This window comes from Balaenoptera physalus (assembly GCF_965194825.1).
Source record: "Balaenoptera physalus genome assembly, chromosome: 8".
In the NCBI taxonomy this organism is placed as follows: domain Eukaryota; kingdom Metazoa; phylum Chordata; class Mammalia; order Artiodactyla; family Balaenopteridae; genus Balaenoptera; species Balaenoptera physalus.
This window is the reverse complement of record NC_138887.1, coordinates 23,760,630-23,787,892: the sequence shown is the minus strand read 5'-3', so window position 1 is coordinate 23,787,892 and position 27,263 is coordinate 23,760,630. Positions and strand designations below refer to the sequence as shown.

General features: G+C 36.0%; 1 protein-coding gene and 1 long non-coding RNA gene across 2 annotated transcripts in view; one reads left to right on the top strand and one right to left on the bottom strand.

Annotated features, from left to right (window-relative positions):
* The window catches only part of LOC309666324, a 675,327-nt gene that overhangs the window by 579,093 nt on the left and 68,971 nt on the right, over positions 1-27,263 (bottom strand). The gene's annotated exons all lie outside the window — the stretch shown is intronic.
* SEMA3C (semaphorin 3C) overlaps positions 1-27,263 on the top strand; it is a 185,235-nt gene that overhangs the window by 120,532 nt on the left and 37,440 nt on the right. Inside the window, exon 12 of the mRNA XM_082473528.1 lies at positions 7,653-7,875. Coding sequence (XP_082329654.1) covers positions 7,653-7,875 — 223 coding nt within the window. The remainder of the gene's footprint in view (positions 1-7,652; positions 7,876-27,263) is intronic.

Genomic DNA, 27,263 nt, shown 5'->3' with positions numbered 1-27,263 from the left:
TTAGATAGGGAAGAGATATTTTCCTAATTTTACTGGCATAAAAACCATAGCTTGGAAAGTGTTAACATTCTGGAGGCAGCCTAAGAATTTGAATGCTAGTTGCTTTTCACAATCCTTCCTTATATTAAGGAATCTCATCTACTTTAATGAAAGAATAATCATGTGAGAATTAGTTTAGAGATAAATCATGTGGAGATATTTCAATTTTAGGGATATATTTAGTTAAAAATTATACGTTGCGTGTATTTCTCAAAGAAATAAAATGGTATGTGTGAGCAGGTAATGACAATGAAAGTGATGTAATTCACATAAAATATTTATAAAGTTTTGAGGCATACAAATATAACCATGTCTTGCAACATTGTAGTATTAAGGGATACATTGTAAACTACCTTTTCCAGCTGAAGTTACAGACAGTGCACTGGCAGATTGGAACTGAGTTTTTCTAGGACAATGATCACAGTCTTACTATTTGTTTTTAATTTGGACCATAAAAGTGCTGCATTGCATTCTAAAATATTGATTAGTTTCTGTCTCTGTAAAATGTCACGCAACACACTGATTGAGAGGAGATGTTACACAACTGACCAAGAGGAATATAATTCTCTTATATCCTTGCATTTCATAAAGTAAGGTTATATTTATAAATTGGGTTGGAGGGAAGTAAAGAATGATTTTTTTTAAATTGAAGGATATTTATAAAAATAATATTTACTTAAAATGTTTTTCTTTTTATTTGAATATGAAATCCCCTTTGTCAACATGCTTTCAGACATTCATTCCTCGTAATTTTTACTGACTGTTGATTCACTTTAGTTTTGTGTTATTATTAGAGTTTCTTTGCGATGCATTATTTGCTCCTTTGTTTTCTCATCATTTTAAAGTATACTGCTGTCAAATTTTTTAAAAATAGAAAAAAGTGTGCTAAGCCTCTAAAGAACATGTTTATTCAAAATTAAAAGGGCTCAGGTTTGGTTCCCTGGCTAGGAAGCTCAAAGATTAGTCATTGATATGTATTTTATTAGAACAATTAACTTTTATTTAATTTTGGAAAGATTATCAGAATTGCTACTTATCCAGGAAAGAATTGTTTTAAAAAGTTGTAGTTAATCACGGCTGGCAACAAAGTCTTAACCATAGAATTACCTTCTCCTTTTAAATGATTTCACTTTGATGCTTATAGCTCAACAGAAGATGGAAGAAACATTTAATTATTTGGTACCACACAAGGAAAAGAAGTCAACAGATATATCCATCTTAGGGTACCTCAAGTTGGAGTGTGTTGGATAAGAAGCAGAAAGCTTCTGAAGGGAAGCTTGAGAAGGGAAAGCAAAGGGGAAGCTGAGTAACTTTCAAATTCCATCATTAACTGAAGGCTCTCATTATTTCATTGAATGTAGTTCATGTATTTTCAAATGATTCACTGATAAAATATCCAAAGATTTGTCATATTTTTGAGAATTGCTTGCTATTTGAATTTGACCAAGTCATTGCTTCATCTTAAATCAGCAAATTAAGAGGCGGTTGTGATTATATATGCTTTCATCAGTTATTCCTTTGAACAAAATATATATGGGATTAGTACAGGAGCAATTGATTTGTAAACTGAATAAAATTCCATTTCCCCCAAATAAAACCTTAAGAGAAACCTCTCAGATACAGATAAAAGAGAGCCACACTCATTGAATCAGGGTTCAAGGCCTCAGAGCCTCAATGAGTGTGTGCTGGAGTTAGCTTGTACCTGGCTGGCAAGAAGAGATTGTGTTCACCTCATCTCAATTAAGGATATCACAGTAGCAACTGGAAATCAGCCATGGTGGGAGTACTACACCATGGAAATTGGCAGATGTTACAAATCAGGGTTTTTCCCCTAAAGAAAAGCACTCCCTGGTCCCGCACTGCCTCATAAGACTCTTCACCCAATGGCAACTCAAAAGGACTCTGAGAAGGACACTCATGTTGAATGGCAATTATCCTACATAAAATGTGAGACTAGATAAATCATTTTTAGTAAAACAATATAAACCAACGCTAAATTAGAAAATTCTGCAAACAGTCCCATTTTTCACTATTTCTTAACTCCTAAGAATAAACATTTTTTCCTGTTCCAAAGCAGTGTGACATAAGCCAGGGCTTAGTGACACACATCTGGAGGAGACTCCATGAAAAAAGGGAGTGAGTAGTCAGTACTTGAGACATATTTCTATAATGTGGTTTCTTACATCTGGTGCTGAGACCAGAGCAACTCCTTTAAATTAAAAAAAAAAAAAAATTGTCAGATGAGTAATCCTTAGGGAATAAAAGAGGCTGGGTGGAGGAATGACCTCTGGAACTGCTCCTGGAAAAACATACCTCCCTGAAGATGCAGTTCCTCCACCCTTCACTGAGCAAAACACCATGAAGTCAGCTCTCTGACTCAGAGTGGCCAGTATCTGTCTCTTTCTTGGGCTTCTAAGGTTTAATATCACCTTCATGTAGCCAGAAGGCCTACAGCCAATTGACCCAAAGCATTCTTTTTCTCTAGGGTTAAGAATGTTGCCTCTGAAGCCTCCCAATGTAGGATCAACTATGATCGCCATACTTTATTTCCCTATACAGTAGTCCGGTTGCCAGGTCAACCTCATAAATATATGACTGGATTCTTAAAGAAATGACACTGGCAGAAATCCTATACCCTCATTCTAATGTTCCTGGTAGGTGCTTCTTTTAAAGCAGCATTGATAGCTGTGTTAGCAAACTCCCAACTAGCAAGCCCAAGTCAGTAGGAAGAAGCCTGCCAATTGTGTCATAATGTTTTTCCATAAGTAATACAAGTTTGTGGAAGAAACAAGACACCTTTGGTATGTTGCAAAGGGCAGCCAAGGACTGCAGATTCTCTCTGTGGCTGAGCTAACATATTACATTATTCTGATACAACATGTTTAAGCTTCTGTAGAAGATTGTGTTTGCTTATACTATACTGTTAAAGCAGAACCTCACAAAAGTCTTCAGTTTTAACATCTGTTTATAACTGGACCAGAACCATCTGCTTCAATCACCGTGCTTTGAACAGGTCTACAACCTGGTGCAGCAAAAGAACACGGAAAATTCATGATCCTGACAAAATTGCCAGCAAAATAGTTTCCCTTTTTCTTGGGACCACTAACTATATGGATCATGTTCAAAGCATCTTTTGGTTGTTCTTACATTAGAAGTATTTTTATTCCTCATAGACATTTTAAAACATAGTTAGCAAAGTTTACAATAAAATTGAACACATGAGACATATAGGCATGAAAAGTTAATTACATATTGTTTCACATAATTATTCAAGACATATGAATAAAGCAGACAATAAATATTATTGAAGTCTAGAGAAAAAAGAGGTCGTCATGGGACAGCCCTGTTTGGAAAGGCATATAAAAATATATGAGATTGAGCTGGGCCTGAAGGGTAGTTGATGTGGATAATTTGGATAAGTAAGGAGGGATGTTTCAGGCAAAGGTTACTGCATACATTACAAAGCAAAGACAGAAATTAATAAGTGAATCCTAGAAGCTCTGCATGGGCTAGTAGGACTGGAACAAAGAGCTGTTTTAAGTCGCGGAGGATAAGTACAGGGAAGATGAGGGCCAGCTGGTGCATAAATACAAGTCTTCAACTTTGTAATTCTTTGGGCTTTAAATAAAAGGCCTAGATTACCAAGGGTTTAAACAGAAGATCAATTTCTCTCCGAACACAAGTTTCAGAGACCAATGCTAGAAACTACCCCGGATTCTAGAATATCATTTATTTATGTCCATTTATTTATCCATATACCACTTGTCCTTCAAGTGTTAGGTCAAGCTCCTTTTGAACATGCCAGTCTCTCCTTCTGTGAATAGTTTTGCATTTATTTTCTGTTACCTGTCTTTAGCCTCAACTCCTACCTCTTTCTTTCACTTTGTGCTCTGTGATTCAGGATTGCCCCAGGATTTATAGTTCCCTAAATATTCCAAACTCTTTTTATTTTTTTTAATCTCTAAACCTCTTCACTAATTCTGGCAGCCTTAAGTTCTCTACTATTCTAAATTCATTTAAAAAATATTGGCCCTTCTTGATCATGAACCAAATTCTGTTATTTATTTTATATTTATCTTAAATTATATGTCTCAATTGTTATTTTACTTTGAATATGTCCATCTTCCTTACTAGAACACTTGTGTCTAGAAGACAATGGTAGCTCCCTATTCTTAAGTCCCCAACTGGGCACATCAAAAAGCATTTTGAATAAAAGCTGTCCAAAGAATTGACATATGAATTAATATGTGAATATATTAATGCTGAAAACTAGTATAAATGGGTGAGTGGATTAGGAGCAGATGCTCAAGAATACCTGAGAATAGGAAGAAAATTTGTCATACTTCCTTAACATGGCATTCTTATTGTTGCTGCATTTCACTTAGAACTTTAGTAATCAAAACACTTAAAATGTCTTTACTCAAAAAAGGAGTGCTTATCACCACTTGATAAACAGAAGCTAGAACTGGAGAAAAACAAACACTTAAAGGAGAAGTTTAACCAAAATTACTTAATGACTATTTGTAGAGCAAAATTATCCTTCTTAAGAATGAGACAACAGCCCAATTAATGGACAAAGGCTTTATTTTATGGTAGCACGTGGGTGTTATATTATCTTGAGGTTTCAGTACACAGGCTTTCATATATCACAAGGTGAGGGATACGTTAATCACATCTTATTTATACTTGGCAGTTTTATACTGAGCAAACTCACAGTTCCAGATGGAAAGTCTGCAAAGGGTAATCAATTTTTGTTCTTGTCACCATCACTGTCACTCATTCTGTGTCTTATCTGCAAGCTTTATGCCATGAATCAATGGAAAAATTAATTATTGTCAAAAAGAATTCTTCTGTAGTTTTGAAAATAAACTTTTACTAGGAGACACTTGTTTCTAAGTAAAAAGTTTATTGTGAATATAAAACAAAAGTCCCAAATGGAGAACATTTGAATGAATATAAAATAATTGATTTGAGTTGATTTATTTGGGTTACCTATTTAATAACTATTGTTTTGAGCAACTGAACGTAATTTTTATCTAAATTTCAACTACTATTAAGTAAAACCCAGAAACTAGACACTTACAATTTAATAAGCTTATCACTCATGAAAATCATTGCTAACTGGAAATTGTATAAATTGCCTAGTAATATATGCTAACTTTGGATCTTTCTGGAACTTACAAATGAGAATACTTGCAAATATTTAAGGAGATATCTCAGCTTAGCAGACCATCATTAGTGGTGTTTTATGAAGGACTGGAACTATTTAAATTGCCCATGCATTTGTTCTTTCCATGTTTTCATTCAGTGAGCAATGTATTTCCCGTTTTCCACTTTGTGTGAGGAATGAGGGTAGAAAAAACCCATAATACTACACTTTTCAGAAGTATGGGACACACCCATCGGTTTAGAATACCCTCACATGGAATTTTTTGTCCTCATTTGGTCTTTTAGTGTAGGCAATTTATAAACATGCATAAATATAATACTTCTTCCTAAAAGAAAAGCATATGAACCCCAGATGAAAGTCTACTTAATGGGATAATGAATGAGAAGCTTAGTTTTATTACTTGTCTCATTATCTCTCTTCAGTGAAGTCATTTAATTGCTCCTTATGCCTTTCTACAAAAAGAGAACTATATTTACTTGTCCTAGAAAAAAATTCTAGTAATGTTAACTGGTCAAAGTTAGTCTAAAAATTGCATTCAGGATGATACAGTTCAGATGAGTGAGAGCACATTCATAATCTGCTGAGACTTATTTGCAAATGTAGGACTGCCTGGCAACACTGGCCCAGAGGCAGTGACATTGTAGGTCAGCTGTTGCATGGATTTAACCCAGAAATTGCCATGTTTTGTTTGGTCCCTAAAGTTGTTTTTCTTTTTTTTCATTGAGTCAACATTAAAATTTTGGCAGATTTCACATAAAATTCCACATTTCTATCTTCTGTTGGAATATGGCCACGCTAGGCTTATATTCCTGCATAGGAGCAGTCAACTAGAAATAAGTGTTCATTGCCACTGTCGAATGAGCTATAATTTTCCTTTTATTACTGTCCCCATCACATCTTGCTATTCACCACAGATGCTGTACCCATTGCTATTGAACAGGAAGTTTGCTTTGTTGCTTTCCTTTCACTTTGTACCTCTCTAAAGAGGATAAATGAAAGCTAGAACAGTAGTGCTTTTGTTTAAAAAAAAAAATGACCAAGTATTTTTGTTTCTGAAAGTAGAGGTATTGACAGTGTTTAACAGGGTTAGACAAATAATGTTTGTATGTGTTAAAAGCTTACATGTTGCTCATATAACTTAACACTCAGCTCCTATTAGTGAGTGTGTTTAAGTTCCAAGCTTCAGCACCTCCCAGCCTACCCATGAGTTTGGCCTCAGATGCTCTGTAAATGGAATCCTCTTCTCAGAAGCCCTTGTCATGCTTCCTTTCCAGAAATGCTGAAACTGTCCAGCAGTCATTTTTAGATCTCATTACTGCTTTCTCTCTGCCCCTTTAAACTTGATGCTCTGAATCTCTCCTCTCCTCCCCAGAACTGAGGCGCCTGGTTCATGCAGCCCCTGCACCGAAACTGGATGCCAGATATAATAGAGTAATTCACTCATTCAGCTACTCTTTGTGGAATATTTAGTATTCTTCAGCTTTATTTTAGGTCTGAGGGTGAAATCATGAACAAAATATACCCAGTTAAGACTAATTCACAGCTTACATTGTAGAGGAAGAAACAGACAATAAAGATATAAGCAACAAATATATTACATACAGGTAAATAGAGCTGTGAAGAAAAATAAAGCAAGCTAAGGAGATAGAGAGTGGAGATGGCGATGGGCAGCTATTTTTGTATGTGTCATCACCTTTAAGGAAGTAACTGTTGAACTGAGAACTGAATGAGCCAACAGAGAAAACCATGGAACAAGTGCCAAGGTCCTGGAGCGGGAGCTGGCTTGAGGCTCAGGAAGAGCAAGAACTATGGGAGGGGTCGATGCAGATGCAGGCCAGACATTCAGGGGCTTATAGCCATGCTAAGCTGTTGGGATTTTATTCTGAGAGTAATGGAAATCACTGGAGTGTTTTCCAGAGGGAAATTATAAGGTCTAGTTTACCATATCCAATCCAAGCTCCAACTTCGGAGAGCCCTCTTTTGGGAGAGGGGATCAGATAGAATAAAACTCTCTCAGGTTAGAGTTCTGATTGAATTTGATAACGATAATCTAATTTATTTTAGCCAGTAGCAGCATTAGATTATATCCACAAGATTTTTTTTTCTAACAACACTGGACCTGGCACAGAATAAGAAATAGAAAAGTGATGGATGAGAAGGGTGAAAATTTATATCATATACCAAATGGTGTCAGCTCCCCTCTGAAAACAAACAGTGCAGGATAAGTGGACTTAGCCTATTTAAATGACCAAATTATACACCTTGTATGTTCATTTTCTACAGATAGTACTATGCATAGTCATGCAGTTTTCTCCTCAATCGGTAGCAAATACACTTAAAACAGCTTGAGCTTCTAAGTAATTTCAAAAATAGAGGTCTTTTGATTATTATTAAAATAAAGCCACTATTATATTAACTTAGTCCCTTAAAAATTTTTTTTTAGTGCCCAGGAGGAGCATTTACACCCAATATGCGAACCACCAAGGAGTTCCCGGATGATGTTGTCACTTTTATTCGGAACCACCCTCTCATGTACAATTCCATCTACCCAATCCACAGAAGGCCTTTGATTGTTCGTACAGGCACTGACTACAAGTACACAAAAATAGCTGTGGATCGAGTGAATGCTGCCGATGGTAGATACCATGTTCTGTTTCTCGGAACAGGTAAGTATTTGAGCTCAAACTAGCTTAATGTGTAGTAAAAGAGTGTAGTTGCTAAGGGCATGATATTGAAATCAGAAAAACTCCAGTGTTTACATGTGTCTGACTCTGAGGTGTTTAATGTCTCCATGCTTCTGTTTCTACATCTGTAAAATGGAGTTAAGATAAATTACTTTACAGGATTGTTGTGAGGAACAAATGGGTTAATATATGTAAAGCACCTAGAACTGTTCCTGGCATATATTGTGGCGAAATAAGGTAATGAGATGAATGAAGGGATGGGAAATTTTAAGCATGAGTGTTCTCTCAACTAAAACAAATTCTGTGACCTCTTCATAAACACATGGAGCCATCTATGCTTTCCTGCCATCTCCAGGACATTTCTTTATCAATTATATTATTATATACTTTATTCTTCCATTTCATCCTCCACTGAATCCCTGGTTTAGAAACCTTACACCAGCAAATCCTTGGTTTAGAAACCTTATGCCAGAAACTAGGCCTGTACCTTCACCTACTGCCACCTCTGCTATACTGCTGATTTCGCCAAGGTCTTCAGTGTTCCCATGAGAAAATCCAAAATCCTTTCATCACTGAAATGCCTCCATATCCTCTTTGCCTCATTTGGCTTTTTAGAATCACCCTACCTGTTGCTTCAGCCACAAGGCATATAATTTTCCCTGTCTCTAGCCGTTCTCTCAGTTTCCTTCAGTAGCCTGGCTTTCTCCTCCCCATGAGTGTAGGTGTTTCCTGAGGTTCTTTCCATGGTCCCCTTATTTTTATGTATTCTTTGGCCATCTCATTCATTCATTTGGTTTTAATTAGTCTATGCAAACAATCCCAAATGTGTATCTCTAGTTCTTGCCATTTTGTGAGCTCAGTATTTGCATTTACAACTTATTATTAGGTAACACAAGTTGTATGACACGTTAACATTTCAAACATCATGCTTCAAACTCAGTTTATTCACTTCTAAGACTCTTTAACTAATGCTTAATCCAGTCTCCCACATTTGTATTCATTACCACACATTCCTTTCAAGATTCTGTTTCTCCTTGATGTGTCATTTCTCTCTAGGCATATCACAGTACCGGGTAACCTCAGTAAACATTTGTCAAGGTGAACTGAAAATCATAACTATATCCATCGCTACACGTACAATGAAATGAATTCATAAATGATTGCAAAAGCTAATCTTCACTTGCATAAAACTGTGTTCTCCAAAGATGTTGCCTCCATATAAATAACTACAAAGAGTTTCTTTTAGTCTTGATTCTGATCATCCAATGTGGAGTTTGCATTTGAAAAAAAATTTTTTTTCCTGAAGTGAAGGGGTCATTTAGAGTCACACCTCTATCTAATGTCTCATATTACTCAGAAAAAAATGACTGTTTTCTTATTTTCCTTCTGAAGACTGTGTTAAATGTAGACTCTTTTCTTCCCCAGTTTTATTGAGATATAATTGGCATACATTACTGTATAAATTTAAGGTACACAACCTAATGGTTTGACATATATATTGTGAAATGATTATTGCAATAAGTTTAGTTAACATCTATCATCTCATATAGATACAAAAAAAGAAAGAAAAAAATATTTTTTCCTTCTAATGAGAACTCTTAGAATTTATTCTCTTAACAGCTTTCATATATATCATACAGCAATGTAACTGTAGTACATCCCATAACTATGGGGGTGTACGTTACATCCCTAGTACTTATGTATCTTATAACTGGAAGTTTGTACCATTTGATTGCCTTCATTTAATTCTCCCTCTCTCCACATCTGGTAATGAATGTGGTTTTTCATTTTGTTTTTATTTTTGTTTCTTTATATTCCATATATAAGTGAGAGCATACAATACTTGTCTTACTCTGTATGACTTTTTTTCACCTAGCATAATGCCATCAATTTCGATCCATGTTGTCACAAATGGCAAGATTTCATTCTTTTTATGGCAGAGTAATATTTTAAACCACACTTCTTTTTCTATTCATCTGTCAACAGACACTTAGGTTGTTTCCACATCTTGGCTATTGTGAATAATGCTTCAGTGAACATAGAGGTGCAGATATCTTCTCCAGTTAGTGATTTTGTTCCTCAGAGGTAGACTCTGATATCACATTCAGGTTGTTTTTCATGAACGTCTACATAAAATATGTAGGTTTCATGGATGGAATTTTCTAGTCTTTATAAACTGTTCAGCAGTGTTTATTTAGATAGAAGGCAGTAAGAAACATGCTTTTGCACAAATTCTTTGGCTTTTCTTACCACATAAGTATCTGGCACCTTTACATAGACTTTTTATGTTGGTATTTAAAAACTTGTATCATTTTGGAGACCTTCAAGATGGCGGAAGAGTAAGACATGGAGATCACCTTCCTCCCCACAAATACATCAGAAATACATCTACATGTGGAACAACTCCTACAGAACACCTACTGAATGCTGGCAGAAGACCTCAGACTTCCCAAAAGGCAAGAAACTCCCCAAGAAACTGGGCAGGGCAAAAGAAAAAAGAAAAAAACAGAGACAAGAGAATAGGGATGGGACCTGCACCTCTGGGAGGGAGCAGTGAAGGAAGAAAGGTTTCCACACACTAGGAAGCCCCTTCGTGGGTGGAGACTGCAGGTGGCGGAGCAGGGAAGCTTCGGAGCCACAGAGGAGAGAGCAGCAACAGGGGTGCAGAGGGCAAAGTGGAGAGATTCCCGCACAGAGGATCGGTACCGACCAGACTTACCAGCCTGAAAGGCTTGTCTGCTCACCTGCTGGGGCGAGTGGGGGCTGGGAGCTGAGGTTTGGGCTTTGGTCGGATCCCAGGGAGAGGACTGGGGTTGGCTGGGTGAACACAGCCTGAAGGCGGCTATTGCACCACAGCTAGCCTGGAGGGAGTCCGGGAAAAAGTCTGGACCTGCCTAAGAGGCAAGAGACCATTGTTTTGGGGTGCGCGAGGAGAGGGGATTCAGAGCACCGCCTAAACGAGCTCTATAGATGGGCGCGAGCCGTGGCTATCAGCACAGACACCTGAGACGGGCATGAAATGCTAAGGCAGTTGCTGCCGCCACCAAGAAGCCTGTGTGCAAGCACAGGTCACTATCCACACCTCCCCTCCCGGGAGCCTGTGCAGCCCGCCACTGCCAGGGTCCCGTGATCCAGGGACAACTTCCCCGGGAGAACAAACAGCACGCCTCAGGCTGCTGCAATGTCACGCTGTCCTCTGCCACTGCATGCTGGCCCCGCATCCATACCCCTCCCTCCCCCTGGCCTGAGTTAGTCAGAGCTCCCTAATCAGCTGCTCCTTTAACTCCGTCCTGTCTGAGCGAAGAACAGACGCCCTCAGGCGACCTACACACAGAGGCGGGTCCAAATCCAAAGCTGAACCCCAGGAGCTGTGTGAACAAAGAAGAGAAAGGGAAATCTCTCCCAGCAGCCTCAGGAGCAGAGGATTAAATCTCCATAATCAACTTGATGAACCCTGCAACTGTGGAATACCTGAATAAACAACGAATCACCCCAAAATTGAGGCGGTGGACTTTGGGAGCAACAATATATGTATTTTTTTGCTATTTCTCTTTTTGTGAGTGTGTGTATGTATGCTTCCTTGTGTGATTTTGTCTGTATAACATTGCTTTTACCATTTGTCCTAGGGTTCTCTCTGTCCAATTTTTTTTCTTTTTTTTTTTAAGTATAGTTTTTAGCGCTTGTTATCATTGATGGATTTGTTTTTGGTTTCATTGCTCTCTTCTTTCTTTATTTTTCTTTTTAATTTTTTTCTTTTTAATAATTATTTTTAATTTTTAATTTTAATAACTTTATTTTATTTTATATTCTTTCTTTCTTTCTTTCTTTCTTTCTTTCTTTCTTTCTTCTTTCTTTCTTTCTCTTTCTTTCTTTCTTTCTTTCTTTCTTTCTTTCTTTCTTTCTTTTCTTTCTTTCTTTCTTTCTCCCTTTTCTTCTGAGCCATGTGGCTGACAGTGTCTTCGTGGTCTGGCTGGGTGTCAGGCCTGTGCCTCTGAGGTGGGAGAACCAAGTTCAGGACATTGGTCCACCAGAGACCTCCCGGCTCCATGTGATATCAAACGGCAAAAGCTCTTCCAGAGATCTCCATCTCAATGCTAAGACCCAGCTCCACTCAACAACCAGCAAGCTACAGTGCTGGACACCCTATGCCAGACAACTAGCAAGAAAGGAATACAACCCCACACATTAGCAGAGAGGCTGCCTAAAATCATAATAAGGCCACAGACACCCTAAAACACACCACCGGACGTGGTCCTGCCCACCAGAAACACAAGATCCAGCCTCATCCACCAGAACAAAGGCACTAGTCCCCTGCACCAGGAAGACTACACAACCCACTGAACCAACCTTAGCCACTGGGGGAAGACACCAAAAACAATGGGAACTATGAACCTGCAGCCTGCAAAAAACAGACCCCAAACACATTGAGTTAAGCAAATTGAGAAAACAGAGAAACACACAGCAGATGAAGGAGCAACATAAAAACCCACTAGGCCAAACAAATGAAGAGGAAATAGGCAGTCTACCTGAAAAAGAATTCAGAGTAATGATAGTAAAGATGATCCAAGATCTTGGAAATAGAATGGAGAAAGTAAAAAAAACGTTTAACAAGGACCTAGAAGAACTAAAGGGCAAACAAACAATGATGAACAACACAATAAATGAAATTAAAAATTCTCTAGAAGGAATCAATAGTAGAATAATGCAGGCAGAAGAACGGAAAGTGACCTGGAAGATAAAATAGTGGAAATAACTACCGCAGAGCAGAATAAAGAAAAAAGAATGAAAAGAATTGAGGACAGTTGCAGAGACCTCTGGGACAACATTAAATGCACCAACATTCGAATTATAGGGGTCCCAGAAGAGGAAGAGAAAAAGAAAGGGACTGAGAAAATATTTGAAGAGATTATAGTTGAAAACTTGCCTAATATGGGAAAGGAAATAGTTAATCAAGTCCAGGAAGCACAGAGTCCCATACAGGATAAATCCAAGCAGAAACACGCCAAGACACATATTAATCAAACTATCAAAAATTAAATACAAAGAAAAAATATTAAAAGCAGCAAGGGAAAAACAACAAATAACATACAAGGGAATCCCCATCAAGTTATCAGCTGATCATTCAGCAGAAACTCTGCAAACCAGGAGTGAGTGGCAGGACATATTTAAAGTAATGAAAGGGAAAAACCTACAACCAAGATTCCTCTACCCAACAAAGATCTCATTCAGATTCGACGGAGGAATTAAAACCTTTATAGACAAGCAAAAGCTAAGAGAAATCAGCACCATCAAACCAGCTTTACAACAAATGCTAAAGGAACTTCTCTAGGCAGGAAACACAAGAGAAGGAAAAGACCTACAATAACAAACCCAAAACAACTAAGAAAATGGTAATAGGAACATACATATCAATAATTACCTTAAATGTAAATGGATTAAATGCTCCAACCAAAAGACATAGACTGGCTGAATGGATACAAAAACAAGACCCATATATATGCTGTCTACAAGAGACCCACTTCAGACCTAGGGATATGTACAGGCTGAAAGTGAGGGGATGGAAAAAGATATTCCATGCAAATGGAAATCAAAAGAAAACTTGAGTAGCAGTTCTCATATCAGACAAAATAGACTTTAAAATAAACACTATTACAAGAGACAAAGAAAGACTCTTCTTTGGAAGGGATCAATCCAAGAAGAAGATATAACAATTGTAAATATTTATGCACCCAACATAAGAGCACCTCAGTACTTAAGGGAAATGCTAACAGCCATAAAAGGGGAAATCAACAGTAACACAATCATAGTAGGGGACTTTAACACCCCACTTTCACCAACGGACAGATCATCCAAAATAAAAATAAATGAGGAAGCACAAGCGTTACATGATACATTAAACAAGGTGGACTTAATTGATATTTATTGGACATTCCATCCAAAAACAACAGAATACACTTTCTTCTCAAGTGCTCATGGAACATTCTCCAGGATAGATCATATCCTGGATCACAAATCAAGCCTTGGTAAATTTAAGAAAATTGAAATCATATCAAGTATCTTTTCCGACCACAATGCTATGAGACTAGATATCAATTACAGGAATAAATCTGTAAAAAATACAAACACATGGAGGCTAAACAATACACTACTAAATAACCAAGAGATCACTGAAGAAATCAAAGAGGAAATCAAAAAATACCTAGAAAAAAATGACAATAAAAACACGACTACCCAAAACCCATGGGATGCAGCAAAAGCAGTTCTAAGAGGGAAGTTTATAGCAATACAATCCTACCTTGAGAAACAAGAAAAATCTCAAATAAACAACCTCATATTACACCCAAAGCAATTAGAGAAAGAAGAAGAAAAAAAACCCTCAAAGTTAGCAGAAGGAAAGAAATCATAAAGATCAGATCAGAAATAAATGAAAAAGAAATGAAGGAAACAATAGCAAAGATCAATAAAACTAACAGCTGGTTTCAGAAGATAAACAAAATTGATAAACCATTAGCTAGACTCATCAAGAAAAAGAGGGAGAAGACTCAAATCAATAGAATTAGAAATGAAAAAGGTGAAGTAACTACTGACACTGCAGAAATACAAGGGATCATGAGAGATTACTACAAGCAACTATATGCCAGTATAATGGACAACCTGGAAGAAATGGACAAATTCTTAGAAAAGCACTACCTTCTGAGACTGAACCAGGAAGAAATAGAAAATATAAGCAGACCAATCACAAGCACTGAAATTGAGACTGTGATTAAAAATTTCCCAACAAACAAAAGCCCAGGACCAGATGGCTTCACAGGTGAAATCTATCAAACATTTAGAGAAGAGCTAACACCTATCCTTCCCAAACTCTACTGAAATATAGCAGAAGGAGGAACACTCGCAAACTCATTCTACAAGACCACCATCACCCTGATACCAAAACCAGACAAAGATGTCACAAAGGAAGAAAACTACAGGCCAATATCACTGATGAACATAGATGCAAAAATCCTCAGCAAAATAATGGCAAACAGAATCCAGCAGTACATTAAAAGGATCATACACCATGATCAAGTGGGGTTTACCCCAGGAAAGCAAGGATTCTTCAATATATGCAAATCAATCAATGTGATATACCATATTAACAAATTGAAGGATACAAACCATATGGTCATCTCAATGGATTCAGAGAAAGCTTTCAACAAAATTCAACACCCATTTATGATAAAAACCCTGCAGAAAGTAGGCATAGAAGGAACTTACCTCAACCTAATAAAGGCCATATATGACAAACCCACAGCCAACATCGTTCTCAATGGTGAAAAACTGAAACCATTTCCACTAAGATAAGGAACAAGACAAGGTTGCCCACTCTCACCACTATTATTCAACATAGTTTTGGGAGTTTTAGCCACAGCAATCAGAAGAAAAAGAAATAAAAAGAATCCAAATCAGAAAAGAAGTAAAACTGTTGCTGTTTGCAGATGACATGATACTATACATAGAGAATAATAAAGACTCTACCAGAAAACTACTAGAGCTAATCAATGAATTTGGTAAAGTAGCAGGATACAAAATTAATGCACAGAAATCTCTTGCATTCCTATACAGTAATGATGAACAATCTGAAAGAAATTAAGGAAACACTCCCATTTACCATTGCAACAAAAAGAATAAAATACCTAGGAATAAACCTACCTAAGGAGACAAAAGACCTGTATGCAGAAAACTATAAGATGCTGATGAAAGAAATTAAAGATGATACAAACAGATGGGGAGATATACCATGTTCTTGGATTGGAAGAATCAACATTGTGAAAATGACTCTACTACCCAAAGCAATCTACAGATTCAGTGCAATCCCTATCAAACTACCAATGGCATTTTTCACAGAACTAGAACAAAAAATTTCACAATTTGTATGGAAACACAAAAGACCCCGAATGGCCAAAGCAATCTTGAGAAAGAAAAACGGAGCTGGAGGAATCAGGCTCCCTGACTTCAGACTATACTGCAAAGCTACAGTAATCAAGACAGTATGGTACTGGCACAAAAACAGAAATATAGATCAACAAAACAGGATAGAAAGCCCAGAGATAAACCCACGCACATATGGTCACCTTATTTTTGATAAAGGAGGCAAGAAAATACCATGGAGAAAAGACAGCTTCTTCAATAAGTGGTGCTGGGAAAACGGGACAGCTACATGTAAAAGAAGGAAATTAGAACACTCCGTAACACCATACACAAAAATAAACTCAAAATGGATTAAAGACTTAAATGTAAGACCAGATACTATAAAATTCTTAGCGGAAAACATAGGAAAAACACTCTGACATAAACCACAGCAAGATCTTTTTTGACCCACCTCCTAGAGTAACGGAAATAAAAACAAAAATAAACAATGTAATGTAAGCAATGTAAGTGTCCATTGACAGATGAATGGATAAAGAAGACGTGGCACATATATACAATGGAATATTACTCAGCCGTAACAAGAAACGAGATTGAGTTATTTGTAGTGAGGTGGATGGACCTAAAGTCTGTCATAGAGAGTGAAGTAAGTCAGAAAGAGAAAAACAAATACCATATGCTAACACATATATATGGAATCTAAAAAAAAAAAATGAAAAACGGTTATGAAGAACCTAGGGGCAGTACAGGAATAAAGACACAGATGTAGAGAATGGAATTGAGGACATAAGGAGGGGGAAGGGTAAGCTGGGACGAAGTGAGAGAGTGGCATGGACTTATATATACTACCAAATGTAAAATAGATAGCTAGTGGGAAGCAGCCGCATAGCACAGGGAGATCAACTTGGTGCTTAGTCACCACCTAGAGGGGTGGGATGGGGGGGTGGGATAGGGAGTGTGGGAGGGAGGGAGATGCAAGAGGGAAGAGATATGGGAACATATGTATATGTATAGCTGATTCACTTTGTTATACAGCAGAAACTAACACACCATTGTAAAGCAATTATACTCCAATAAAGATGTTAAAAAAAAAAAGAAAAGAAAAAGCTTGTATTATTTTCAAAAGCAGTATTTAGGCATCTGTTTTTAATTGTAGTGGGAAGCTTCACTAATGATTGCTTACAAAGCCACATAAGTCTGTTGAAGACTGTATCCTAATGGGAAAGTGCATGTTATGATAATGCCTCTGCCAACAGCACCTTTCTGAATAGATGGTAACTCACTTAACCATTGAACCTTATCCTCATGGTTATATCAGATGACATTGTAATTTTTAAAAGTGATTTCAACTTTCGTGAAACTCTAAAACACAGTATATCGTGATGAAATATTTTCTGCCTAAGTAGATCTTGGATTTCTGGTGAAATTTCTTCAGAAGAGAGTTCTCTGTGCTTGTTTGCTGCTAAAAGTGAATAAAATAGCCTTTTCTGAAATAGAACTTAGGAGAAACACAGGTCACTGTTCCCAGGATTTCTTAGCTTTGTGTATCTAAATGTCTTAGGAAGGATATAATATGTCTTGGGTGTTGTCAAATCCCCAAGTACCAAATAGCTCTTTAGTTGTTATAAATAAATAATGATGCTTCAGTTATTCCCACAATGAAGCAAGCTTCTCTCATGGCTTCCCTTTTCTCTGTACCTTCACGGAGAATTCAAGGAAATTTGATGAAGACATTGGTTGTCAAAAAAGTTGCCATAGGAAAAACTTATGTGACAGGTCATTGGAATGCAAATACGTATCTTGTAACTGTATCCACTTTGACTATTATGAATGATTTGTAGTTCACAGAATCTCCATGGTAGTTGTGTGGGCTCAATGCCCAATAACTGTTACAGTTAGTCCATTACAGTGTACTACTCTGGCTGAGCTTGAGAGGCTGGTAATCTGGCTTTCCACCCTCCTAGGACTGCCTCATTAGTTTTTGTGTGCTGTCAGCTGACAAAATAAACAAACAAATAAATACATACATACATACTATGTACATATGTACATTTATAAGTAAATAAATAGAAGGAAGGAAGGGAGGGAGGGAGGGGAGAAAGAAAAGTAAGCGTTGTCCTGTCATCTTTTCTTTCTTAGTTTGCATTATCCATGTCTAGTCTAGGGATCAAAAAACTACAACATGGGCCAGATCTAGCCCACTGCCCACTGCAAGTATGGTCTGTAAACTAAGAATGTTTTGCATTTTTAAACTACTGAATAAAAAATAACAAGAAGAATGTTACATGAGCAGTGAAAATCATAAGATTTTTATATTTCAGTGCCCACAAATAAAGTTTTATTAGACCACAGCCACGTTCATTCATTTACATTTTGTCTGTGGCTGCTTTTGTGCTACTACAGCAGAGTTGAGTAGTTGCCACAGAGACTGCTTAGCCCAAAGAGCCTAAATTATTTATTATCTGGCCTTTTACAGAAAAAATTTGCTGACTCCTTTTTATTTAATAATTATATAATTTTAGAAAAATTAAGACTTCTGAAAGAAGCTGTTTTCTAATATGTAGCTATAATACAAGAATTTGTAATGTTGCTTCATATAAATACATCTTCTTTAATCTTGAGTAAAAAATGTCTTGCTATTCTATTAAAACTTAAACTAGAAACCAAGTTTACTTAATTATTTTCCCATTCATTCCTGCTACTACACCCCCTAAAAAGGAACACAGGTTGAAAAAAATGTAATTTAAAATCAGTGCTTTCTAAAATTTGGTATTATTTGTTGATATTCTGTAGCATTTTGGGTTTTTCGTTTTTTTGTTTTTTAGTTTTTAGTATTTAGGGCGATGGGTATTTTTATGTTCCTTATTCTTTTTTTTTTTTTTTTTTTAATTTTAGGAAGGGCTATAAAACAGCAGGCAAGTGTTCTCATAGGATTAACATTTCTATTTTAACTTTGCCACCTACTGCTTATGTCCAGGCTATTTGTTCAAAGCCAACTATAATGCACAGTGAAGAGATTTTTGCCTGTTTTCCTTTTGCCTCTGGAGTTATGAAAATATTTAGGTGTCTAGGTCAATTTCAGACACGTTTTGTCAAATTTACATTTTTAGCATGAAATATGAATCAGAATGCCATGTGCTTTCTGATGAAAGAGTGAGAGTATTCTTGTGAATGTTTGTTAGAGGTTTAGGATGATTTAATGCCATCATGATTTTTTAATGTAAGCTCAATACATGTGCTACTCTGCGAAAATTCTTATATAGTGTGTAGTGTTTCATGCTCTTCTTAACGTCTGTTTAACTGGACGAGTACTAAGTTGGACTGTAGACTCCAATAAGTCCTTTGAAAGTGTGGAGTTTTGAAGTATGTGCCCACATATGTGACTCAAACCTTAATATGTTTGCCTTGCAGCATTACAGGATAACTGCCTTCGTAGTAACTAACAAGTTCTGGCAGTCACAGCTCTTGGAATGGCACACTTAATAAACTGCAGAGCCAGGCATTTTGATTTTTAAAGAACTCCCTAAATTACTCAAGATGTAAAATTTGATAGCTGGAACAGTACGTTTGACTTCAGAAAAGACTATACTGTTAGTTGGAAGCTGTGCATGAGTGTCACTCCTTTGCTTAGAAGTAAGGAACAAATCCCCTTATAAGTCACTGGTTTTTAATAACATTGTGGTTCACTGCTTTCCAAAGCAGAATCTGGAAACTTCTGAGAGTTTACCAAGGATTCTACAGGGATTTTTCACAGCAGGAAATACTAATAGAACAGAGTGGAATGATGGCTGAATTGACAGGAGAAAGATGATAAATCATGGTGTGATGACTGCTTGATCATGTAGAAGAGTAGCAAAAGGGATATGTGAAGAGAAAAAAATGTAAGAGAGCCCATATAGTGATTGTTAATCCAGAGACAAATGTTCTCATTTAAATTTTACTTTAAAAAGACAATTTGTTAAAAATAAATATATGGATAATTGCTGGAAAAAAGTTTTTTAAGCATAATTCTTTTCCTTTAGCTACTCTTCAGAGATACATTCTTTTAAAGCTAGCATAAAATCTCACATAATTATTATACAAATTTTAGTGTTGCTAGTTTGCCTGAATTACCCATTTACTTATTTAGTATGTTACTTATTATGCAAATCAGTATACTTTTTCAAGTTTCTGAAATATTTTATTACTATTATATGATGCTAATTAAAGTTATTTACAGTGCTTATCTTTTGCCAGATATGTTATTGAATCACCTCCAGCCCTTATAGCTACCCGATGAAGAATTGTGAGAATGTAGACTCCATAGAGAGCAAGGATATTTGTCTGATTTATTCATTGGTATATCCTCAGTACCTAGAATAGTGCATCACTCAAAGTTGTCACTCAGTAGATATTATTTGAATGAATGAGTGAATGAGTTGCACTTATCCTCCATCGTGTTTGACAGAAGCTCAGATAAGTGAAGATCACATAGATATTGAGTGTATGATACAACCAGAATATCACCTCTTGCTGTCTGATTTCACATTCTGAGCATTTACCCTCTTCAAGTTAATTACCTCCTCTACCATCACCACTTTACGTATTTTCCTTTTATGAAGTTAAGGTAATTTAATTTATATTGTCTATTTTACTATGAATTAAATGTTTCATCCACATATGTCAAGAAGATATTGCTGATGCGTTGACATTCAACATTAGCATCAGCATTGCTTTGTTTGAATGACATCACTCACTTTTGCCCATCCACATGCTGTCACCACGTCTTACATGTGAACGAGATACATCTTACAAGGTGACAGAAAAGACTTGGAACAGACTGGATTTGTATGTGAATTAACCAATTAACCTGTGATTCTGATATCTTTTTATGTCAGTTACCATATATTTAGGAGTGAAGGAGGTAATACTTTGGGGGGAGAGTAGAGTACAGAAATGGAATAGTACTTCATCTTATTTTTTGATATATCACTAAATCTTTGTGCGTTATAAAACTTGTTTTGAACTGGGGCTTATATCTGTGTCCAAAATGTCTTATGCACTCACCAAAACACATATATCTAATTTGCAGGTTTCTATTTACCTAAAATAGATTTTGCATATTCAGTAGATAGATATGGAGGATTTCAGAATATCACACAAGGAGATAGTGCCTCTCAGCAGGAGAGATGGCAACGATATGCTCTTTATCACTAGTTCTTTTACTATTTAATCACTAATATAAAACAACTACAGTCAAACCTAATCCGTATGTTGCCTTCATTTAACCCCTTACTCTTATATGAATGTAAGAAAATTTTCTAGCCTAAAGACATTAATTTATGAAGTCTTCTGTCTGCATCTTAAGAAGAAATAACCACACTCTGTTCTTGTTCTTGATGTGCTGCCAAGCTTCCCTGAAGCGGACTTGGCAGCCTTTGTCCCCAAGAGAAAATCTCACAGCCCACTACCCAGCCAGACCAGGCCCTCTCTATGTGACTGCCCAAAGGAGGTGCATAGCCAGGTGTCAGTTGTGAGGGTGGTCTTTGTGGGAAGCCAGTTTTTTAAAACAGTTTTATGGAACTGAGAAAAGTTCAAATTGTCAAAAATGGAAAGAAAGGTTTCATTGTAGAATATGAAGTGTAGTGTGAATTGAACCAAAAAGATTTGAAACTGGATTTTCTGAGGTAAGTCATAAATGTTTTACTTAGTTTAGAGTCATAAATGTTTTATTTAGTTTTATGCTTATTTTTCTCTTTCACTAATGTGGTCAGCAGAATAGGAGCCCCCCAAAGTCCTAATCCCTGGATCATGGTCTCTCTGCTCAGGGTCCCACAAAGCTGCAGTCAAAGTGTAAACCAAACTGCATTCCTTTCTGGAGTTTAAATTCTCTTCCAAACTCACATGGTTTTGGGAAAAGTTAAGTTCCTTCCTGATGCAAGAATGAGGCCCTGCAGTTCCCTGCCATTGGCCATTCAAAACATGATTGTTTGCTCCTTCATTCTGCTAACACAGGGTCTCATACAATGGAGCATAATCATGGGATTGACATACCATCAATTTAGCTTTATTCTTTGGCCTAGAAGCAAATCACACATCCACTTGCACTCAAGGGGAGAAGTTATACAAGGGCATGACTTAGTAGGGTTCACCTTAGAATAGGTCAGTCACTGCCCAGATACAGTTAAATAGATCTCTTTGGCATTGGTGGGGAGGATACATTACAGACTGAGGAAGGAAGGCCAGTTAGGAGACTTTTGTTTTTTATAGACAAGAACTGATGAGAGCCTAAATTAAAACAGGTATTAGAAGTCAGAGATTGAGAGAGATTATCAAGAGGTATTTAGGAAGAGGAAAGGACCTGATGATAACAAATTGATGAGGGAAGGGTAGGCAGATGAAGAAAAGTGTCTAAATTGTTTTGTAGATTTATGGTCTGGCAAAGGGGTGAAAAGAAGTACCATTCACTGATCAAGGGAATATAGAATCAGCAAGCAGATTTGGGAAGTAATGAATTCCTTCTGAAGAGCACACCTGTCTTTTCCTATGACCTGTTATGATTAGAAGCTGAATTTACCACCTAAAATACACTATCTCATTAAAACCTCATAGCATCCCAGTGAGGTAGAATCATTATCCCCATTTTACAACTGTGTAAACTGAGCTTATGTTCGTGAAGCTATTAGAAACAGTAATTAAATTCCAACCCAGGTCTGTCTCACACTGAGTTAAAGATTTTGTGGACCATTCAGATGGATAAGTCAAAGAGGGTGTTGTTGTAGATACACTTCAGCAGAGAGGGCTGTGCTAGCGATGTAGATACAGGAGTCATTAGCAATGTAGGTGTTAGCTGAATCCATGACAATTCTTGAGGTCAGTCTAGGAACTATACAGATAAGGATTTAACTCTGGGGAGCTCATTTAAACGGTAGGAAAATACAGAGTATTTACTAAGAAAATGGAGAAAAAGTGACCATGAAAGTAACAGGAGAATAAGAGGAAATAATATCATGGTGACCTGGAGAGAAGAGAATAGCAGGCAGGAAAGAAGCCGTGGTCGAGATCATCAGATGTAGCAGTTATGTCTGACTGCCCTTGCAATACGTTCCTTTCCTCATTAGCCTGTCTTCTTGAAGACCAGTGAAGTTTGAGAGGAGAACAACCATTCCAGTGGAAAGAATGAGTTGTGAACAGTAAGAAGGCGTTAGCATGAGCAAGTCCATGGTGGATTGAGAGATGACTAAATGAAGAGGGGAAAGCTCCTCTTTACCCAAGCACCCAGAAACATAGGTAAATGTTCCAAGTCAGCTTCTGTATGTGCTTTAATTTTTGCAAATTAATGCAGAACAGCCTATCTTATGGTAAAAATGGTGCAGAAAATAAATTAATTAATGACCATAAAATTCATTAATCTCAGATGAGCAATTCTTTCCCCAAATGATAAAGGATTAAGTAGAAAGAGTTAGCTCCAATTTTGCATCTTTGGAAATTTAGTTATTTCATCCTGTGTAGAATCAGTAAAACTTTATATAGGACATGCACCTGCATGTAAGTCTGTTTGTTTTAAATTGAGATGTAAATAAAACATTCATGATATAATGCAATGGAGGATAATGAAACATGATATGTACCTTTTGGTAATTTACAAAATCCTAAAACATTAATTTTAGTGATTCCTGAGACCCTATTTGAGTATTATTTTTAGCTGTATCACCAGGAAATAGCTACAGTAATCCATATGTTGATAGATTGTCCCTTGGTCTAATACTGTTAGATATTTTTCAAAATCATTACAGGGAAAATTAGCTTCTAGAACCAGAACATATTATATTGTAACTTAAACACATTTTGATACATTAGATATTTTTCATGAGGACAGAAACCTTAGTTGAATAAATAAGTCAACTTTTTAAAATGGCACATTTTGCTGTATTCTGATTTTTTGGTAAGCCCCAACTAAGTCAAAGCTTATAATTTAGTCACTCCTTATAAAATTGCCAGTTTACTAAGATTGTTGGCCTTAAAAGTTTGCCCCAGAAGTCTACTTCTCGATTAGCTTATCTAGATATGTAACTCCAAAACTTTCTACAGCAGTAATGGATACAAGCGTGTGTGTGCTTACCTGTAAAATCCTAGGTCCTACATATGGCAGTGTGAAATGGGAAATTAAAATTTCCAGAGATATTCTCATAATGGTCAATTCTAATTTTGTTTGGGATTTCTCCAAAACCTTGTTAAAAACAGAATAACTTGTTAGAATAGTTATAATAAGTTATTCTTGGATAAATTCTAGGCTAAGGGTTAGGGAACATGCTTTAACTTCAAAAGACGTATGTTTAAATTCTGCTCTGTATCATCTACCAGTTATATGACCTGGAGCAAATTATATAACATCTCTAAGCCTGGTTTTCTTAATTATACCTACTTTATGGATGTATTTTAAAGATTAAATGAGATGATGTGTATAAAACCTTGAATGTACTGCCTAGAAATTAGTAAGCATTCAACAGGTACATATACACATATATCTATACAGTAGATATATATTCATTGACATCAATCATACATATGTATGAATATAAATATGCATATATATAAGTATATTTGTGCATACATAAATATTTTTGAATTTCTATTGCAAATCCTGATACTATTCTATTCACCAAAAATAAGCAGTGAAAAAAATACACAAGTGTCTCTCTTTTTATAAAGTTCATATTCTTGTGGGAGGAAACAGGCAATTAATAATATGTGCATAATTATTTTACAGCATTACTTAAATTTGAGTACACTGTATCAGGAAAAGCAGAAAGGAAACAGAACCTTTAATGACAGACCATAGATGAATTTGCCTGTAATAAATGAGAGGCATTTGTTTTGTTTGGAAATTATAGATAAAAGTAAAGTGCTGGTATATAAGAACAGTAAGTAATTTATGTAACAGGTAAAGAGTGACAATAAGGAATGACAATTCAGAACACTAAGAGAAAAATTATACTCTCTGTAGTGTTTACAAAGAAGGTTCACGTAGACTTTTGCCTTTGATCTTGAACAGCCTTGTCGGGTACGTAAAGCAAATACTATATCCACATTTTATAGAGAAATAAAAAGGCTTACAGGAGGCAGATTTGCTCAAGTTTACACCATTTTCAAGTATAAAACCAGAATGGATAAGAATAGAGGACACTATTGTAGGTTTGGGGAAATAGGTGTATTTTTTTTCAGTAGTGGTGTGGGAACTGCCATTCACTGGGCTGTTAATAAGCAATGCTTATCTACTCCTGAGAGCTAACTGCAAAGAGAGAACCATCATAGAGCGCAGTTACACGTGTACTCAGCGTTCAGCATATAGTGAAACAGTACTAATTGGTTGTATTCCTTCTAATGTAACTGATGTTAGGCAGACTCAATAGCAGTATCCTGAATTATACAGTAGCTTTAGTTTACTTCTGAATACTTACATTCTACTTTATCTTTTTAGTAATAACCAGAACATTATTTCGATCTATAGCTTTACTTAATTATATCTCTTAAATTATTATTTTTTTATTGCTTGAGCTAAATATTTTTTAATCAAGAGAATGGATGAACAAAAAAAGAAAAAGAAAAAAAAAGCAATCCTAGTTTGTATTCTCTAATTTGAAACCAAATGTATTTCAGCATTAAGAAGTATGTGAATAGGACAAGGTAATGTGTACATATATATTAGATAAAATGGCTTATAGAACCTTGCATCACAGTGAAATGCACAGTACTATCTCTACAGTGAAACATAGAAATCTTCAAACCAAGTGTAATAAATAAAGACCATAAATAGCCTTAAGTAAGTGCAGGTCAAATTTTGTGACCAAAAGAGTTCAAGTCAGGGCAGATTTTAACCACCAAAGCACTTAAAGAAAAAAAAAAAAAAAAAACTTTTGAAATTTAGAGTTGCAGAAAAAAGATTATAAGCCCATATTAAAAATTTAGTGTAACCCGCTACTTATACAGAGGGATTATACTATATATACTAATTATTTTTTTACTCTGTAAGATATCACAAATAGCTCTGCTTGGCATATTTGGGAGAGAAGAGAGGGATATTTTATTTTACTGTCACGTAAGATTCTCATAAATATTATTACTTACATTTTGTTACAGATTTATTGGTTCACAAAACTGAAAAACACAATTGTAGAATGGTTTTACATGTTGTTTGACCAGGACCCCAGCTTCTTTCTTTGGAGTTTTTGGCTCTGTCCTCCTTAGCAGGGAGCAGAGATCAGCTTTGTTCTTAGGTTAACTTTTCTCATGTTTGCAAATGGCTGCAGAAGTTCCAAAACATATCTACAGACCAATCAACCCTAATGGAAAGAGGTCATATCTGATTCTCTTTATTCTTCCTATAAACCTGTTTCTATTTTGTATTATTTCCATTGACTAAAAGACATCCTTTAGCATTTCTTCAAATGAAGGGGGTCTGCAGGCAACAAAATTTCCCAGCTTTTATTTATCTAAAAAATGATTGATTTCATCTTACTATTTAAAGAATATTTTCAATGGGTATTAAATTTGGGGTTAACTCTTTTTTTCTTTCAGTATTTAAAAAAAGGTCACTCTGTTATCTTCTGCCTCCATTGTTTGTAATAAAAAGTCAGCAATAATTATATTCCTTGTTCTCATGACATAATGTCTTTTTTTCTCTGGCTGCTTTCAAAGTTTTCTTTCTATAAGTTTTGTTTTCAGCGATTTAAATATAATGTGCCTAGGCATGGCTCTTTTTATATCTATTTAGCTAGGGTCTCACAGAATTCCTAGATCTACAACGTATTATTTTTCACTAAATTTGGGAAATTTTCGGCCATTATTTCTTCATATAGTTTTTTCTTCCCCAGTCTCTCCTTATTCTCCTTTCAGAACTCTAATTACACATATATTAGACCATTCAGTAATGTCAGGCATGCCCAAAAGACTCTGTTTATCTTCTTCAATTTTTTTCTCTACGTTCTTGCAAGTGGATAATTTCTATTGATCTGGCTTCAAGTTCACTGACTTTCTTCTTTCAACCCCCATCTGCTATTGTCTGTAAAATTGATATTTTATCTTAGTTATTATAGTTTAGTTCTAAAATATCCATTTGACTTTTTATAATTTTTATTTCTTTGCTGAATTTTTCTTGTCTGTTCATTCATTAAGACCATAACTTCTTTTCATTTCTGATTCCCTTTTAATTTTTTGAACATAGTTATAATAGCTATAATAGCTGCTTTAAAGTTGCTGCTTGCTAAGTTCAACATCTTGGATAATTTTAACTTCTTTTTCTTCCCGAAGACTAACCACTCATGCATTCATTCCTCTTCTCTCCCTCTCTCTCTCTCTCTCTCCACATACAATAATTTTTGTTGCTCTTGATACTGGACATTGTAGATAATACCTTGCCTTTAGGTTCAAGCAGTCAATTATTAGTTGATCACCTTGAATTTGTTTAGACTTGCTTTACTCTC